At 35.6% G+C, this 19,173-nt stretch overlaps 1 protein-coding gene across 1 annotated transcript in view; it reads right to left on the bottom strand.

The window, feature by feature from the left end:
• The window catches only part of PIGK (phosphatidylinositol glycan anchor biosynthesis class K), a 63,004-nt gene that overhangs the window by 35,367 nt on the left and 8,464 nt on the right, over positions 1–19,173 (bottom strand). Inside the window, exons 7-9 of the mRNA XM_088526094.1 lie at positions 19,001–19,118; positions 18,143–18,253; positions 12,601–12,773 (exon numbers count right to left, since the gene is read on the bottom strand). Coding sequence (XP_088382220.1) covers positions 12,601–12,773; positions 18,143–18,253; positions 19,001–19,118 — 402 coding nt within the window. The remainder of the gene's footprint in view (positions 1–12,600; positions 12,774–18,142; positions 18,254–19,000; positions 19,119–19,173) is intronic.

Below are 19,173 nucleotides of genomic sequence, written 5' to 3'. Positions count from 1 at the left end.
GCTGAACACTCAGAAAACCATCTGGGGAGAAGAAAGTAAGAAAAAATCCTAATAAAATTTTCACCAAATTTTCATTCTCAACAAATTCATGAAAATACCTCCCTAAGGGACTAGGGAACTCCATCATTAAAACTTTTCTTACTAATCACGGTGCTCATATTTTTATTTTAAAGACAATCAACAGCTGACCAGGGGTTACTAAGTGATAAAAAGTTGCACATTAATCATGTTTGTCTTAAAACTTAATTTTGTAATACTTTATCAAATGGCTCTCATTTTCACTACATTTCTCTCCTCTTTTTACTTAGCTTCTGTCGAAAGCACTAGTGGTTGCTATGGTAACTTTGGCTCTTTTTCCACTGTTCATGCAGGTTTTCATCAAATCCAATGACTTTTTTTTTCATCTTATCTACTTTATAACAATAGTTCCTTGACAAAGGCGCTATATACTGTACTAGATGACAATCCTGCTATTTCCCAGTAATAACTGAAAAAACCCCACTATGTAGTGCTAAATTTTGAAAACTAGCAATTGAAGTTTGTGCATTTTTTTTCTTCTACATGGCTGAGAAGAGGCATTTCCTTATTTTAATCTGATCATTATTCACATTAAGCATACTAATTAACGTACCGGTAAGCGTAAATTAAAGCAATTTGTAAAAATTGTACTGTTTAATGGACAAGAGAGCCTGTATAGCAACTCTATTGCAAATTTTTGAAGAAAGAATGAAAATTAATTACTGTTGTTTCATGTGGATCAGGCAACATCCAACACTAAACAAAATGAGAACTGAGCAACTTTCTGCAACTGCTGAATGTGCTCAGCTTCTCCACTACCACTGCAGATCAACCTGATCAAATCTCTGTGTCAGTAAAAAACAAACACGCCAAAGAAAACACACAACTTCTGGCTACTTTAAGATATTTTTAAAGATTAGGATGTTGTTTGCTATCAAGGTGACGTATAACTGACAAGAAACAAGCAGTATATGCCAACAAACAGATGAAGTACATGCTAAAAGCTTGAGCCAGTTCCAATTATTTTTCAGGAACATTCTATTTTAAAGTCTATTTTTCCATGAATATTTAAGCTCGGACCTAAATTCTTCACAGTTTCTTCTTGAAGTTCTGCTTTTCCTTAAATTAATGCAAAGCAGAAGCTCTTTGATGTTTTCCAGAGGCCAGTATCAGCCTTTTCTGCTCCAGAAAGGAAACACTTTTCCTGACTAGTTACCATCTTTTTCATGAAAAGTAACCCCAGTAGTGATGCTGTCGAACTGAACAGTTTGAACAATTATGAAAAATTCATCCAGCATACAGGACTGCATATTAAAAATATAAACCACACCATTAGTAACTGACTTTGATCACCTCCTCGCTCATTAAACAAGGTATAAAAGTAACATTCCTGAACTAAAGTTTTACTCAACTTGAGTTATCTGAATTTGACCCTTACCACAGATGGAAAATATATACAGACAAGGCTGTGCTGGAGACAATTTGGTCTGTTCAACTGGGTGAGATTTTAATAAATTACCTCCAGTAAACTGTAATTCTTAACCCTGTCACCCGACACTGTTGAGCTGTGCTTGCTTTGACCAAAGCTGATCCCCATGAACAGTGTCCCATCCCTCCCTCCCACCCTTTGCCATCCACAGTCTTGGCCAGGTTGCCACTGTTATCTTGGCTGGCTCTTCCTCTTGGCCTATTCTCAAAAATCAACTGATGTGCCCTGCAAAACGCAGCCCGTCGCACCACTACAGCATCCACCCAGCTCCCACATTTGGTATTTTGAAAAGCTGAGCACTACGGACATGCTCGATAGATGTAACGCTTGTCTTCAATAAACTCCTTGGTTATCACAACCCTGGAACTGCCCTAAAACTTGACTGTGAACTTTGATGCGCTTGGAAGAACAAACCATAACTTAGCAAGTTAGGAAGGAAGAGCACCAACCTCACTGCAAGAAAAGTCTATCAGTTCCAAGTGAGAACATTAGCGGCTTCATAGATGAAGCCCCAGAGTTTGCAAACTGCAAAAATCATAGCTGAAAAATCAAGAAATTAATTCACCATCAATACTGTTGCCTTTTTAAGTGCTACCAATAATATTACCAAAAAAAAGTAAGAATCTAAGAAGCTAAACTAAGAAAGTTACTATTTCGGACAACTCAACTCAGTATAACTCTGCGTTAGTTTGGTGATGGTTGCATTCAATGCCCATTTACTCTAGCAGTGATTTTTTTTTTTTTTTAATATTACAGATTTATTTATTTATTTATTTATTTACGTCTTTTATTCAGAAACCAGAAGGAGATTTGTTTTTAATTTGGGTTGATGACTAACATGCAAATTGCAGACCAATTATTTCTGATTATATTGATTGCCCTCCTCTCTCATTAACGCTTTGTTCGTGGTTTTGTAATTTAGTTTGAAAAGCATATCTTAAAATTACACATTTATTTTATAAGGACAATTATCAGTGCAAATAAATAATATTCTACGATTTGCTTCATTTCAGTAATTTTGTTTCTTTTCAAATTTCTGCTGAAATTAGCATTATTAAATAATGATTCTTTTGTACAATGTTGATTACATTTACCAAAATAATCTGATTATTAGATGAGCCCAGTAGGAATAAATGTATTACTATATTAATTAATCCCTGTTTCAATTTATATTACACTAGCTTTACAGAGATCTCGGTTTGTTATAATGTGCAGGTTGAATATTCATTTAGAACATTAAAAGATGTACTCAGTAGGTGGGATTTCCTTTCTAGCAATATCTCTATTAGCTGCTGTTTCTGTAGCTTTCTTATATACTAGCTGCATTTTATTTAATATAATCATGTGCATATAAAGAAGCTTTATTTCCTTTTTTTGCTTGAAGTTCAGCCTCAATGTGTGTTACAAAGAACTGCTATTTTAATTAAACCACATTTTATATCCAGCGAAAGAAGAAAGAAACAATTAGAAACCAGTAAGAAACAATTATATATGATATATAAAAATTCAACAAAGTACTTCTTGGGTGATAAACTACCATAAAAAAATTCTATGTCACACTACTAATCACTACTATTCCAAGGCATCCCTTGCATCTATTATTACCAGCAATAAACCCCACATATGTGTGCACAAAATTTAACACAGTGATAATTACAATCTTTCAAGAACTGTGCTGTAATTTTAAGTGCTTTATGTTTATTATTAGATGAAATTAAGGACTGTCATAACTTGGCACACAATTAGCAAACGAATCACATATATTCTTTCATGTAACCCAAATATTCAAACATGATAGGAATTTTCTGCAAGTAGTGGCAGTTCTCTCTTTGCAGAACACCCACAGCATCCGTATGACTTTTTCCACACCATAGCACTGAATCGGAGACGTTCCTCTCCACAGCTTCTCAACAGCACTGCTCTTGGGAGCAATCCCAAGGAGGGCAACCAGGATAGCCGTTTTCAAGGTGCTTCCCAGTTGTTTGCTCATTAGTAAGTAGAGAGACAAATACAGATCACTAAAATACAGTGAATATTACTATAAAATATTTAGAGCCACTACTGACCTAAACCATCTTTGCACCTGTGGCATGAAGAAGTCTTCCTAATGGAGCTAAGCCAGTATTCCCACTGATCCTTTCAATTACCTTACAAACCTGCATATTGCTGTACTGCTATATTAGTCAGCAGTGCCATTAGTTTGGCGAGTCATGGCAAAATACCTATTTTAAGGAAAGTTTTTATCCAATTGCATTTTTGTGCACATACACAGTTCTCAGTTCAAAAAATATTATAGCACGCTGCAGATTTATCCATTTTATAGATACACCATGTGCTTTTATAGGGACATGCATAAAAATTCATAAGCATCTAATAAGGTAGAAGTGAGATCAGAATATTTTGTAATAAGTTATCTAATAGTACAAGCTGGATCACAAAGAAACTACGCACAAAGGAAGAAGGAACTAGGGTGCTCTATCTGACAGCTAAGGAAGAAACAGAGGTTATGTCCTCTGTGGCTGAGATTGAGAGCAGTTCCACTTAGTGACTGTTCTGCTCCAATTCCCCAGATAAAATTTAGACCTACAGCAAGCAAGTCTTAATTCCTATTCTATTCCAGAGGGTAGTCACGGTTCAGAGTCTTAAGCACCCAAAAGAAGGAAGGAAAAAAAAAATAAAGTCAGTAGAGAACTATGAAGCTTAAATATTATGTTACAGTTAAATTGAGATAAACCCTTAGAGGTTCATTACTAAATTCTCACAAGCTAAAATGATCATAAATTGGTAAATATGTAGAGATATAATTTTTGTCTATTTCAAAAAGAAAACTATTATTGAAATTTTATAATTGCTGAAATATGCCAATGGCAGCACACTTTATTTGCAGGTAATACAGGGCTAGAAATCTTTGTGATATGAGTAATCCTATCTGATTTTTACCTCTTACAAATTATTTACTACAACATTACATACCCACCTGTTAATTCTAAGCAGCTACTCCGGAACCACAGTAAAAAACTACACCCTTATCTGCTTTTTCCTGCAGCTCACACTTAAGCAAACTTCCCTACTGAAAACTCTAACCATTCCTATCCTTTACAGTGCTGAGCTGTTCGGGAAGAAATTTAGATATATAATCTGCAAGCCAGATTGTTGTGAGTTTACAAAAGCTCCTGCCAGCAAAGCCATAGTCCAGAATGGCACTTCCCGGGGTCAGCCATGGGGAAAACAAACTGGCAGAAAGACGCCTGAAACCTCCTGTCTTCTGAGAGCCCATATGGGGTCCACATAAACAGAAAAGCAAGCAGTGCTGTCCTGCAGGATGCTCCGGCGATGCTGGCTAGCCAGGACAGCAAGCCCTAGCCACAGATTAACTCTGCTCTCCATGACAGGACGCGCTCAGTAAGGAGCAGAAAGACCATCTGTTCTCTCCTTGCAGTTAATCTCCTCCCTACGAGGGCAACAGGCTCACATATGCCAGGGGAATATAAATTATGCAGTCCAATAGCTACCTGGGACCAGCTGGCCCACTGAAAATATGCATTTTAGTGGCTCACCCTGATATCCAGTTTGGCTTTTGTATGCAGAATAAACAAGCCCAGCTTTGGCTTAAGCACAGGTGATGTTTTTTAAAATTATTGAGAAAGGAGAGTCATAGAGTAAAAGCATACTATCAATTTATAAAAATTAGAATTTATAACTTATAAGATGTGAGGGATTAGCAAAAAGCATTTTCTTCTATCCTTCCATCAGGGTGTCTCAACATCACACACATTCAATAATATTCAGTCTTTTCCTTGGTGCTGAGAATTGATTCTTGATATTTTTTACATAGCAATGTGGCAGAAATTACACAGAAAAACTTACTGTATAATTGAAAACCTGGCAACAGGAACCGGGAGGAAGGTGCAACATCAGAAGTAAATATTGATTGTTTTGATTTCTAACCATCCATTTCCTTAAGACTAGGACACCTCAGATAATATTGTGCTGCCCTACAGGTTTCATACAAGAAGCTGAACAGTGACGTTTGTGCACTTTAGCAGACAAATTCAGCACCTGCTAATTCCCCTTTCACAGTTTCTATAGATTTCTGATATACTGGGCCAAGTATATGAAACAGTCTCATTTAGTTAATATTAAACAGTGTTCAGTACGCCATCCCTAAACTCTTTTATTTATCAGATCAGAATCACATTTTATGATCAGCTCTAGTGTTCTTTGTATCCTTGGAGGCAATTGTGGCTTTCCTTGTCAGAAATTCCTGCTAGCTGATCCCAAGAGCTAACTAGGTAGGAAAGGGATGTCCAGCTTTCACTGCTTCATTCAATGCTTCTTTGGTTCAGCTCTTCTCCAGTCACAACTCATATTAATGCCTTTTTTTTAAAAAAAAAAAAACTAGAACCCTCAATAGCTTCACTATGAAGCATGACTCAGTTGAGTATAACTGTATTCAGAAATAAGGAGTCTAGAAAAATATCTTATTTTTGTCCAGACCATCTTGCAGCTAAAATCTGGCTAGTTCCTACTGAAATCACGGGCAGGATTTAAAATACCAACAAACAAAAACCAAATAAAAATTTCCATACAAAAGTAAAACACATACACATAAGAAAAATTAAGTCAAGTCTTTGCATGGACATTATAAATCTAATAGTCCTATGACAAGAAGCTCGGTCCCCCAAATACCCAGCTCAAAAGAACAGACTCTCCTATTGGGAGAGCTGGGAGATCATCCTATGGTCTTCTAGCCATCAGTTATATAAATATGTTGTAAAGGCGAAAGGCCCCTTCCTCCCCCACAGCTTTGGACAAGACACGATTTTTCAGTGGCAGAAATCTCTGGCCATCTGGAAGGTAATCCCTCAGGCACTCGTAAAAAACAAGTGTAAGCTTTTTCGTGGTACTGAAGCAGCAAAGGACTAAGAGCACTTGCATATGGTTTAATGCCCTCAGAAAAAAAAAAAAAAAAGTGATGTTGCCTGAGCCCTGGAGACTTAATAGTTATGTTCTGAGATTCATTTCTGGGGGCATATGTAATACTAACAAATGCCTGGCCACTAAATTCAAAAGAACTAGCAGTCTAGTAATAACTGCCTCTGCCTACCTGCTTTTTCCTTTGAAATTTACTTCTTAAGCATGCAAAAAGAACATGATTATCCTAAATAAAAATCAGCAGTGGCTTTGATGCTTTCAGCTGGAAATAAATAATGGTAACAAATAATTTTATTTCATTGGAATTATTATGCTGTCTCAAAGGTCTGTAAAGACCCCAAAACTACATGAAATACTTCCTGGTCTGACATATGCCAAACATTAAAGCTGTTTGCATGATTTTCTTGAGTGGCAACATACAGAGCACAGCCACAGAAGTATGCCTACGAATAAACACGAATTTGTGTTTAGCACTGACAACAAAGCAGAAAGATCAAACCATGATCTCCACATAAAGAGCACTAACGATGAAATCTAAAGGTATTTCAGGAGCCTAGGATTTCAGAGGAGCCCACTTAACTGTAAATTAACAGTAAAATTAAAATCACAAAAAGGAGAAAAAGTGAAGAAGAAATAATGAGACAAAAGGATGCTATGCAAGATAGCTGTAAGGCAAAGTGGATAAAGGAAGACAAAATAAAAATAGAAAAAAAATCTAATATTCCACAACTTCTAGGTGTTCTCAGTTATTTAGGTGTTGCCTGCTAGATTTACTTACAGCCTCCTTCTAAATCTGACAAAAATTTCAGACATTACATCTTCACGCTAACCAGATCCACTGAAACTAGTGTGTAAATCAACTGACACAAGCAAATTGCTTATGAATAGTGTGTAGTCCAAAAGCTACTGAAGTTAATAAAAGCATTTCTATGAGCTTGTCTATGCTTTGGAAAAGACCAAAGTGACCTTTGTGGCGTTATTTCCCAGTATGCAGCACCTCTGCAGATCAAGAAGTTTGTTTTTTATGTTGACCTCTACTGAAATATCATGTACGATTACATGTAGGTTCAGTAAAATAGCACTGTACTAAAAGCAGTATGAAACAGTAGCAGCACAACCCGATACCAACAATTAAAGCTTTCTCCTATCTTGCTCAACAGGAATTTTAATTACCAAGTGTAACATTTTAGTGGGTTTAAAGTCTTTCCAACACAATTTAGAGCAGTTCCTCCCCACCCTGTCAGTCATCCTTATTTACTTCCCCCGATGCTGTATGAATGAAGTTGTACCCTACTACAGAATTTGTAATTTGTTCTATTAGCCAGTGTACTAATATCATCATCTTAAAAGGTAGTTTCTTTTACATTAATATAGCAGTGTGTGCATGCACCTAAGGAAAAAAAAATTAAATTAAAATAAAATAAAAATAAAAATAAATAGGGCGACCCGTTTCTCCGCGAGGCCGGGAAGGGCCGCGCGTCCTCCCGGCTCCTCCGCTTTAGCGACGCTGCCCCCTGCCGGCGCGCGGCCGCACTTGCACCAGGGACCCGCTGCGGACCGGGCGCTGGGGTTTTCCTGGGAACAGCAGCTTCCAGGATCAGTCCCGAAGTTCACTTTGAAGAGCTCCACATTGAAGCCTTCCGGCTAGAAGTTACGGCCAGTCCTGAAACAAGGCGTCCCTTCAAAAAAAAAGTCAACGGAAGCTAAACAGCACCCACCAGGTGAGCACATTGCTCACTGATCCGCAAACGGGACTGCTACGGATTCACAAAGACACAACAGAAACATCAATTTTTTTTTGCTTGGGAGAATAGTAGCCACTAGCATACTGCAAATGAAGCAATTACCCACAATTATTCTCTATTACACAAGCACTCTTCTTAACTCAAGAGGCTAAATTATTTATTTTAGGAAAACTGTTACTGCTAGTAGTGCCACTTCTACTTCTCTTTATAGAAGTATCAAAAGTGAAGCCCAATTCTCAAAAGCAATGAAACTAAGATGGTTTTATATAGCACTGCCTTTGATTCACTTCCCGCTACCCTCAAGAGAAATATTCACCCCTATCTTTTAGCAATGCTTTCTACTGATAGGCATCATTTCCTCACGTTAAGAGCTGCCTGGTTATGGTCACAATCTGAGCAACACAGACTCCCAGTTTATTCGAAATACCTAAACTGTGTACAGCTCTAGAGGTCCCTTCCAATCTTGAGCATTCTGTGATTCTGTGAATTCCTTCTCCCGGAGTCTGGATTTCTTTTACACGTTGTTTTCCTCTTTTGGTTCACCTTAAAAAGGGATTTACAAACACACACACAAAACTACACACACAGCGGAAGCCCCAAGATCCCTAAGACCTTTAAGTTTTCTGCTGAAATCAGCAGGTACAAGCTCAGGCAGGACTGAAGCAACTACAGAAGAAGGCTTTTGAAACGAACGTAGCTTAGATTCAAACTCTCCTGAAGAAAGGAAAGAGCAAATGATTCTACCTTTTATTTTCTGAAAGCCTCTGCTTATAAATACTCACCTAATTTAGTGTAGACAGAAAGCCTCTTCTTTTCTGTTAATTACTTATGAGAATAAAGTATTTAGATAGTCCAAGAAAGCATTCTGTAGAATTCTGACTAGTGTTCTGACATATAACAAAATAAGCCTGAAAAGAGCTCACTTATTGTGAGAATAACCTAAAAGCAAAATAACACTTAAATTGAGCATTAACCAGAAGATCTTGTTACAGGAAATGCATTTTGCTACTAAATCTAAATAAAAAGGAGGGTATGCATCAACTTTATCAATCCTACGGCATTCAGAATGCTGAAATCTTTGTATCATACTTAAATTTTTTTCAGGTCATATTAATCTTTCAGATACATTCTCTGTGTATACCCAGCAGAGAACATTTTATAAGGCAGTATAGCATGTATACTACATTTATAAACATATATTGCAAAGTGGTAAAAATATACAAGCTATTAAAGAAAAAGAAGCCTTTCACAATAGCATAACCAGGTTTGTAATAACATTTTGAAAAGCATAATAGCTCAGAAACTTAAGAATACAATACGTAAGAATAAACCAGCCCATGCTACCCCGTCTTCTCCTGAGTATCTTTACGTAAGGCTGCAATCTGGGGTATGGCAACAGACATCATATTCACAAAAGGCACAATGTTTGAACTAACATTGACCATGTCAGAATGTATCCCCACATTCTTTTATATATTAATTTGGGGTAAGCTGTAATTAATCAAGGCAGTATTGATTCAAAGACCACGTAATCTGTGAAATGTTGCAACTTGTTAATATCCTCAGAAAAATATTTAAAATACTCTTTAAATAAAAAAGGGCAATTAGCTCTTGAAGAGCACATCCTCCAAAACTGACTTTTTATTAAAGTATAACATTTTTAACTAATGACAAAAAAGCTCTAAAACTTTAAATATCAGTATGTAGAGTCCAGACAGGGATACATAGCAGCGAGGAGCCTCATGTTTGCTACTTCTGTGACTTCTTGCACAACAAACACCCTCAGCTCTCTGTTTCCTTTGCATAAGCCTGTGCAAAATAACTACCATATACGTGCCACAGATACGGGTAAAAAGTGATTATTAAAATGACATGCAATACATTATTGCAGTTCAGCATGATTTAGAAGTTATGAAAGAGGAAAACATCCACTGAGTAGTCAAACCAGTCTCAAATTCCTGTAAACAGTAACTTTCTGCACCACCTTTGAGAAAGGATTCAAGAGCTCATTCACCATCATCGAAGTAGGATACTACTATATGAAGTATTTCTGACTTCTTTTTCCATATAAAGCTATAATTCTTAACTTCATTCCTGTAAAACAGACCTCTGCCTCAGTACAAACCTAGGGATCTCCATTTGAGAAATTTACTAAGCCCTCCACACGATGATCTATGAAGACGTACTGCAGTCTTCCAGCACCTCTCTACAAAGTCCATACTTTCTTCCCCATTAAAAATACTCTCTCTTTAAAATATCCCAAAGTAATTACAGAAACCAAGAATGGAAGTCATTTTTGGAAAAGTGTATCTAAATATAGTGAGATGAATAACCATTATTATATTACAGGACACCATTTAAAACAAATTATATGTTACAGATGCTATGAATTACTTAAAGCTGTGTATGTGTGCTTCAGCCTCAAGGCATAGAGAGTTTTAAAAATTCTCTTAGGAAAGGAAACTTCTGAGCTACTATACCTGCATGTTCCCATCCCTTCCAATTTCACTGCATTCAGTTAGCTGTAATGAAAGCTGTATTTTCTGAGCAACTACACATTAGGAAATGTCACAAAGATAAAGTTCCCTTTTGTACTATTTCTCAACATTGCTTCCATGTGCCCAAGTTGGGAGTGTGTTAGTAAGTAAAAAACTCATAAATTGGCAAAAAAATAACTTAAAATTAGAAGTTGAAGATTGCAATCAGTCATTTCCTGTTCCAGAAGAGAAAAGCAGAAAGGTCAAACCTGTTTCTCCTCTTAATTGTCCACAAATTAGAAATACACAAAGGTATATACACAGGTTTTGATTGGTAATGTCTTCTATTTGCCAAATGTCTCTTTTTTCACTCTTCAGAGAAGAAACAGATTTAGTCTCACTAAGTGCTGTGCTAACTGAGGAGTCACAGAATAAGCTTAAGATGCATATGGTTGATACTAATGTGCACAAAACAGATGAAAATACAAATCAGTTACTCTAAGCTTGCAATCTAAAGCACAATTACTTTAAATTATGAGCACCAGAGGTACTATTTTATCTTTCTTGAAAATTTACAGAACTGTCATCCACTCATTTGTGCTTTGACTGCAATGATATTCTACAAGGCAGACAATAATTTACAAAAATTTATGGGTTAAAAAATTTACATCTCTAAGAATTTTTTTTTTTTCCTTTCAGAGAAGAGTTTCATGAAATGTAAAAGATGCAAGAGAAATAAATAATAAAAAAAAAAAACGCTAAATAAACTCTACAGTGCAATCACATCTTTCTTTACATGTTCCCAATAGGTGGCAACAGAATACCAAAAATAAAAGAAGCTTAAAAATGTTTCTTCTTGAAGTAATAGAAGCTGTTACAGTTTCTATCAATTAAGTTGTACTAGCAATTTTATTCAGACAAGAAATTTTATCTCAGCAACATAAATGCTCACAGCAGTTAAGGCCAAATGGTATAGAATTTGCACCTTAGAAATAAAGCATTTATTAAGAAACTCTAGATACCACATGTTATGAAAATCCACAAACTGGTGGTTTAAACTCAGAGCTTACCTGAAGAGTAGGGATTTACAGCAATAAAATGTTTCTACAGAAGAACTAACAAGAAAGAAAGAACCTTTTTGACCATTTCTTGTTGTTGCTGACATCCATACATTGGTCTTTAGTAGTATTTATTCGCTAGACAGAGTGACAGGGTGACACTTTTTAAAAAGAAAGTTTTCAGCTGATAAATCCCAGCTTTATGACTAATAGCATCAATTAGAATCTATAGACAGATATATTCTATGGATAGATAGAATATAAACTGGCTCATAACTACATGACTTTTATATTTTTCACCAATTATTGATTTAAACTAAGAATTTTACTTTGTCAAGAACAGAATACAACATTTTCAGATTCAAGCTAGCACCATGTTACTACTGGTATTTTTTACAGAGTATATATAAAAAGAATACACTCTAGGGCTTCAAAATTTCAACTGCAGTTCCAAGAAACTCTTCTGATGACAATTTCTCTGTGGCTATTTTTAAAGAATGCAAAGCATATGTTTTAAAATTATAAAGTACTAGGAAAATGCAAAAAACAATCCCCCAGGTTTTCCACATAAAACTGTAGCTAAAAATATTTTTTTGCACAGAAGAAGAAAAATATAATTGTTGCTGCCAATCTAGATAAAAATTTCCTACTTTTAAACTCCACTTCCAACAGTTTTATGAAAATGCACACTGAGGAAATCATGTAAGCCAAACACACTACTTTTTTGGCTTCCACATTAAAAGAAGACTGTCCCTGGTTCTTTGAACATGACTATAGGAAACGGACAGGAAAACAGCTCTGCTGTCCTTCACAGTTGAGTCTTTTCTGTTTCTGCTACACAGACCTATGCAAATCAAGTCTAAATAATGACTACTTACTTGCTTTCAAAGGCAGTTAAATTAGGGTCCAAGGAAATTGTCTCTGCCGTAATTTCCACCTTTCTTACACTGCCGAAGAAGTCTGTTATCAAAACATTTTGAGGGTCTCGCTGAAAGAGATCAGTCCGATGACCAGGTGTAGAAACACACAGACTTTTTGGACACACCTGAAACTGGAGAACAAAATGCCCCCCCATCAATCTGTCTCTGTAGATAACTTCCAAACAAAATCATTATAAAACAAAGATAAATGCCACACAACTTGCCTTAATTTCAATACAGGTTCCACAGCTGGAAAAGTGATTCAGCAAATTAGAGGCACATGCATTCTTGTGTCTGTCGAAAGCTTTTCCGTACATTTATCTTTGCACATAAAGAAAAGCCTCTTAATTCCACAATTTCTATGAAAGGCAGCACATTTTATTTTACCGAACTCCAATTAAGGGAGCAAACAAGAAAGTGAAGCTCTAAAGTGAGTTATATAAGCTAAGTATTAATTTTAATCCCTCTTTTGATGTATAGATTAATGCTGCAGCTATGTGATTAAGTTCATCTGGAAAGCTTACAAAATGCTAGGAGAACTATAATGTTGTAGTGTTTTTCTTTGCATCAGCTGTAACATCAGCACACCAGTATATGACTACTGTGAATGATTTTTAAAAATTATGAATTTCCACCGCAGCTTTCACCTATTAACCCTCCACAGAATCTCACACCTCAAGCCAAAGATTTCTTGATCGAAGGTGACCCTGCTGAAAATAGCTTCAAAGGCAGCAGAGCTAAGGCTGCTAACCAATTCTACTTCATGTTAGCTACTAAAGGCACATAACACCATTGCTCTTTTCATCTGATAGTCAACTGAACTTCTGTCTTACTGGTTGTTATAAGCATTTCTATTTCATTCCCTTTTGCCATTAACAAATGCATTTTAAAATAGAATGAGATCTGTGCAAATAACTGAGTTCAGCATACACAAAGAAGGGATTTAATCGCTCTGCTTCAGAAGCTGAAGTTTACCTTCGCTGGAGTTGATTGAGATTTTAATCACATATATTGACCAAAAAAGAAGGTATGTTCGCAAGACCAGAAAGAAATTCAGAACATGGCTCAGTCTACCTCCAGTCTACCTTCCAGCAGAACAAATAGGTAAGAATAAAATACTCAAAATAACATTTCTTACCAGCTGCAATCAACCTTAAAATAAACATTAAATACTGATTTTATTTCAATTATGGATATAACTATGTCACTAGTTTGTTCAACTAAAGTATATACCTTCTTTCCAAAATTATGCTTAATTTCAAACCACAGTCACAACATTTATCTCCATGCATCACAAAATTCAGTTTTTATTCCTTAAAAATAATTTTCTCCCTGTAGGCTGGATAAACTAGTGAAACTCAGCTGCAGAACCTGGTTAGGGGTACAATTGCTATTCCTTTTACAAACACTATATAGACAAAGATAACTGACTGCCATTCTCCCTAAGACAAAAAAAAAAGGGTAGAACAATAACCATTAAAGAATAATATGTTTCAAGATCTTCCAAGTTGAAGTCTCGCAATTATATTACTTCAAGCTAACTTCATTTTCTTTCAGTATCCTTAAACAATACTATCAGATAGATATTGGGTATATTTTGAAAGTTATATATTGATTCAATGAAGCTTGACAAAATGAGTTAATGTACTCACTAGTATATAAAAGCAAGAAAGTTGGTAATGTAGCTCTAGACAGATTTAAAGGGACCATCCCATCCATGTCTAATTCTAGTGCTTGCATTTTAAAACACTGCAAAGTAGCCCGATGCTGTGTGGATACAAAAATAATCATAGAGCTAGGAGAAGAAAAAAAATAGTGAGAGATATTAGGTGCAGAATTTGTTTTGTAAAATTAGGAGGAAAAAAAAATGATTCCAATGTAGAATCACTTTTGTGGGAAGAAAAAAAAATAATAACAAAGACGAATTTAACATAGCCAGATCAATCCTAACAAAAATTGAAATATAATCCAGGCAACGTCAGATGAAAAATGACATGTAGTGTTTTAGGAGTGAAACTGATCATCCACTAAAAGAAATTTTCAATGGAAAATTTCTCTTTCCACTATGATAAAACACTTTTTTGGGAAGATGTGCTATTTTGAGTTGGAGATGAGCTTAAAACTTTTTAATTATAGGCAAAGGCTGTCACCTACTTCAAGTTTTCTACATGTTTTCTACTCCTTCAAGTTTTCTACTCCTTCAAAATCCGTGAGAGTGGGAATCCTGCAATATGCCACCAAGTGCTTCTGTACTTTAAAGCAGCCAAAACCGCGAATCACTAAATGCTAAATTTATACTTCTAGTTAGAGTTCTTCAAGACTAAAAATAAACATTTAAAGGATAATCACCTTCTCTACAAAATAGAATTTTTGCTATATTTTGCTTTTTTTGCTTAGTTATTCCTGAAAAAGAAGAACTAAGACCAGATACTGAGCATTTACTTTACAGAAAACAACTGCATTCTCTTTGTAATCTTTATTGGTTAAGTATCATTGCTTATAATAAGTATCAATATATTAAACTTGTTAAACACTAAATAAAGGACTAATCTAATTCTTTTAGCACTATTTAATACTGAGTATGACTAGAGAAAAAGGGGGAAAAATCTCTCCTTGGTTAAAAAAAAAATCAATAGCTGGTAGGTATAAGAAAAATAACAACGTCTGATAAAATAAGAGGAAAAAAGTATTAATGACAGCTCACCTACATCAAGCAAAATGATCACCAAATAACTACAGAGCAAAAGCAGTATAGATATATTAGCACAGAACCTGCAGCAAAGCTGTGACTGAGAATAACTCTGGCAAAACTGTTTCGAGTTTGGAACACTTTTTACTCAGCACTGCCTTGCGCTGGGAGGAGATACGGGCTCGGGCCCCAGTAATTTGAAGGTCTCTTGAGACGCGTGCGTGCCCCAGACAACAGGGTCAGCACTGAAACTAGGGAACAGAACCTGTACCTGAGCACTGCCAACCCGTCCCAAATGATTTACTACCACAAGAAGATTTTGATCCAAATTATGATTAAGAATTTGCAGTGGCACTAAGGAAAGAAAGAGGACTTCAGGGTGACATCCAAATATGCAGTACTGGAATGAAAGAAGAGTACAAAACACACTATACAGCACAGTAACACTTTTATATCAGACAAAAACTGACTAAATGAAAGACAAGTTTTTGTGTGTACTTCTGCAAACTACCCAAATAAGATATTATTTAAAGTTACAAAATTCCTCAAAAGAGAAACTTTATCTTGACATGGCATTTGCATTAAATAGTAAAAAATCTTGGTACAAAATTTCCTGTGCAGAAATCTTATGTATTTGAATCTTATTTTAAAAGTTTAAAAGTGTGACATTTCAATTTAGTCTTTTCTTTTTCTGGAATTGAAGTCAAATCCAAAGTCAGTCATTTGCACAGCTTTCTGCTATTCCCCTAGCAACACAGATGGAGCAGGTGGGGAGTAGGTGGAGAGGATTCTGAGGAAATATGTCTCATTTTTTGCAAGAACGCAACATCCAAAATTTAGGTGGGTCTGAAGGGAATGTTTTTTAAGAGTGATTAGATAAAAGAATAAACAGGTGATGCAATAGAAGCACTTTTTTTTACACTCTTCGTAAAGCAGACATTAGACGTATCAGAGAATTATACAACTCATTAACTATCACTTTTAAAACTTTGTGGATGAGCCAGTTAGTAATCCATTTAATATGTTAATCTGAGTTTGGAAAGTGTTAAATTCAAAAAGCAGACTTGGATAAACAGTATTTACTTGCTCTTTTAAGAGCATAACACTAACTGTGCATTCCAGAAACTCTCCCCCATAGCTTCTTACAAATAAATTAGCTGTTCTCCTCACTGTGGACTAATCATGTGTCATTTTGGAACGCTAAGATGAAATCATGGTAAACAAAAAAGCTGATTTAAAAGACAAGAAGTCACACTTGTTGAAATGCATACATGTTACTACTCAGTAAATTACCATCACAAATCACTATATTTTTGTGTCCATTCTCCTCCTCCTAGAGGAACAATAAGCAAAGCAATGAGGCACAACATAAGTAATTGGACAGTAGGAGGTAAGTTACCTCAGCTCTTCCTGAATACTCAGCACATAGGAAACACATTCACACACATACACAAAAAAAATGTTGAGCTAGTTTCTCTGAAGAGCCCAAAATGAAAACTACTTGGTCAGCTTACAAGTTTGCTATACTATCCACAGTACCTGAATTAATATCTAACTGGCTAAACCAGTTATACTAATTCCCAGGGGGTTTCTTATATACTTGAAACTGTTCATTTTTGATGCTGTTGTCACTGAATTCATTTCCTGGCAAGTTTTTTGGCAAATCATTTTAAGAAGAGAGTTCTTGCCAATTCATTCAAACAGTATTTTAGAAGTAGATACATAATAAATTAAGATGGCATATTCTTGCATATTCTTCTTTAAAAAAAGATTAAAGTGATTTGTATTCCAAGATCAGATGACATTAAATTACAAGACAGAATTTCATTTCCTTGGTAGTAAAAGACTTTTGAATCTTTCCCACTGAATCTGTTCTCTAGCAACATAAAACCCGTCAAGAGTGGGCTGTGAATTCTACTACACACCTAGCAACCTTTGTAGACGGAGGCTGACAAAACTTTTGAGCAGCTGCTCATTTTTATTGACATGAATCAAAGACAATGTGCTCAGTTAACAGTTGCTCTTGAATCATTTACACAGCATGTCCGAATTTACAGAGCTCCTAGGCACCAAAGCACATTTTAGTACAATGCATTACCAGTGTATTAGTATGAGGAAATTAATATCTGAGCAGGCACAAAGGGCAATGGCACATGTAAAATACGGTTACTTTTTATTTACGTCATCTCACCAGTATGTATATGTTATAAAGACATTTTCTTATTTTTTTAATATGTTATGTGGGAGGGAGGCAGTTCTGCATCATACCTTAAAAGCTTCTACTACCATTTACCCTAGATATAATAAACTCCAAACATGGAGTTGGAACTGGCCATGTCTCACTCTGCAGTCTATGTAGATACACAGAGAAATCAATTACTCTCTGTAGGAATTTGTGAGTGCTTGGTTAGAATCATTACTTTATAAACCACCTTTGCAAAAGAGTATCAATGGCTGCCTTTCCACATTTGCAAAACATCTGTTATCCAGTAGGCAGATTTTATATACTTCTTTTTGCTATTGTTTTCACAGTCACTATTTAAAAAAAAAAAAAAAAAAAAAAAAAAAGATAGTTAGTGTTGATTATTTTTCCTGTAGCTAACATACCCGTTTCACCCTAAGGAAAAATCTCCAAAATGTTACATTACAATTGCATTTAATAACAGCAATCTCCCCCTTACTCTCAAAGCTGTTTCTGAGAGAAAAAGCAGGAGAACAAAAAGCTTCTAGAGAACCCTATGGACAAAATGAATTTGTTTTGAAAATGTTTAAGTCATTTGTGCACTCACAAATGTTAAACATACTACTTACTAGGTCATTCATATTTGTCTGACTGGCTGGATGAATTTCTTCCAAGAACTCCAGAACATAGAACGTGTACCTGTCCATAAGATGAACTCCAATCCCAAGATCAGGCTGATGCTTAAAAACAACACATAGTAGTTATTGGGCATTAGCTGGGAAGAAGCTAATATTTAAGAGAAGTGAACACAACAAAATAGCATCATACAGAACTCAGACATAATGACTTTTTTGATCTTAGGCAAATTAGCCAAAGGTAATGATTAGCCTTGAATAAGCATTGCCACTAAACTGTACAAATAAAAATTATTTTCATTTTTCTAATTATGTCCTATCAACTCCATGTTTGACAAGAAGCTGGGAATTCTTTTTAATGGTCCAGTACAGAATTGCTTGCACCCCTCACTTCCCAGAGCTGGTCAGATCCCAGACAAAAAATGGCTGGCCAGGATTATCTGAAACCACACACTCTTAGAAGGTAAGATCTCCCCCAGATCTGATTTTCCAAGCTCTAAAAACGGAGGTGGCATGCAAAGGAAGAGCACTCATCTTCTTAATTAGTATAATGAATATTATGCATTGAGTTAGGATTTGTTTTCCATTGTTTTATATTTATAAAAAGATTGAGAAATATCTTTGATATTTCAACAATTTTGAAGATGCTGAAAAATAACTAGCCTGGTTCTCTGGGACAGCCCAACAAAGCAGCAGGGAAAATAAAACTTATGAGTTTTGTAGACTCTAATCTAAATATATGACATTCAGCAACTAGAAAGGAAACTTTTATTTAAAAGTCAATAGGACCTGTGCTTTTAACTCACAGGGGGATTCTGAAAACCATTTTCAGGATCACAAAAAATTACTTACTGATAAAGAGTCTTCTCCTACTTGGCTGCTAGCCAAAGCTATTATATTTGGTGAATAAAATCGTTCATACATGGATGCTCCTTGACAAGTATCGATAATAAACAACAATTCATTGTACCTGAAAAAAAAAAAACAGCCTTCTTACTCGCCTTTCTTTAGACTGCAAATATATA

Source organism: Tinamus guttatus, unplaced genomic scaffold (genome assembly GCF_059628265.1).
Source record: "Tinamus guttatus ecotype Peru unplaced genomic scaffold, ASM5962826v1 Tinamus_guttatus_pri_ptg000242l, whole genome shotgun sequence".
In the NCBI taxonomy this organism is placed as follows: Eukaryota; Metazoa; Chordata; class Aves; order Tinamiformes; family Tinamidae; genus Tinamus; species Tinamus guttatus.
The sequence above is the reverse complement of the archived record's forward strand: the minus strand, read 5'-3'. Positions and strand labels throughout refer to the sequence as shown.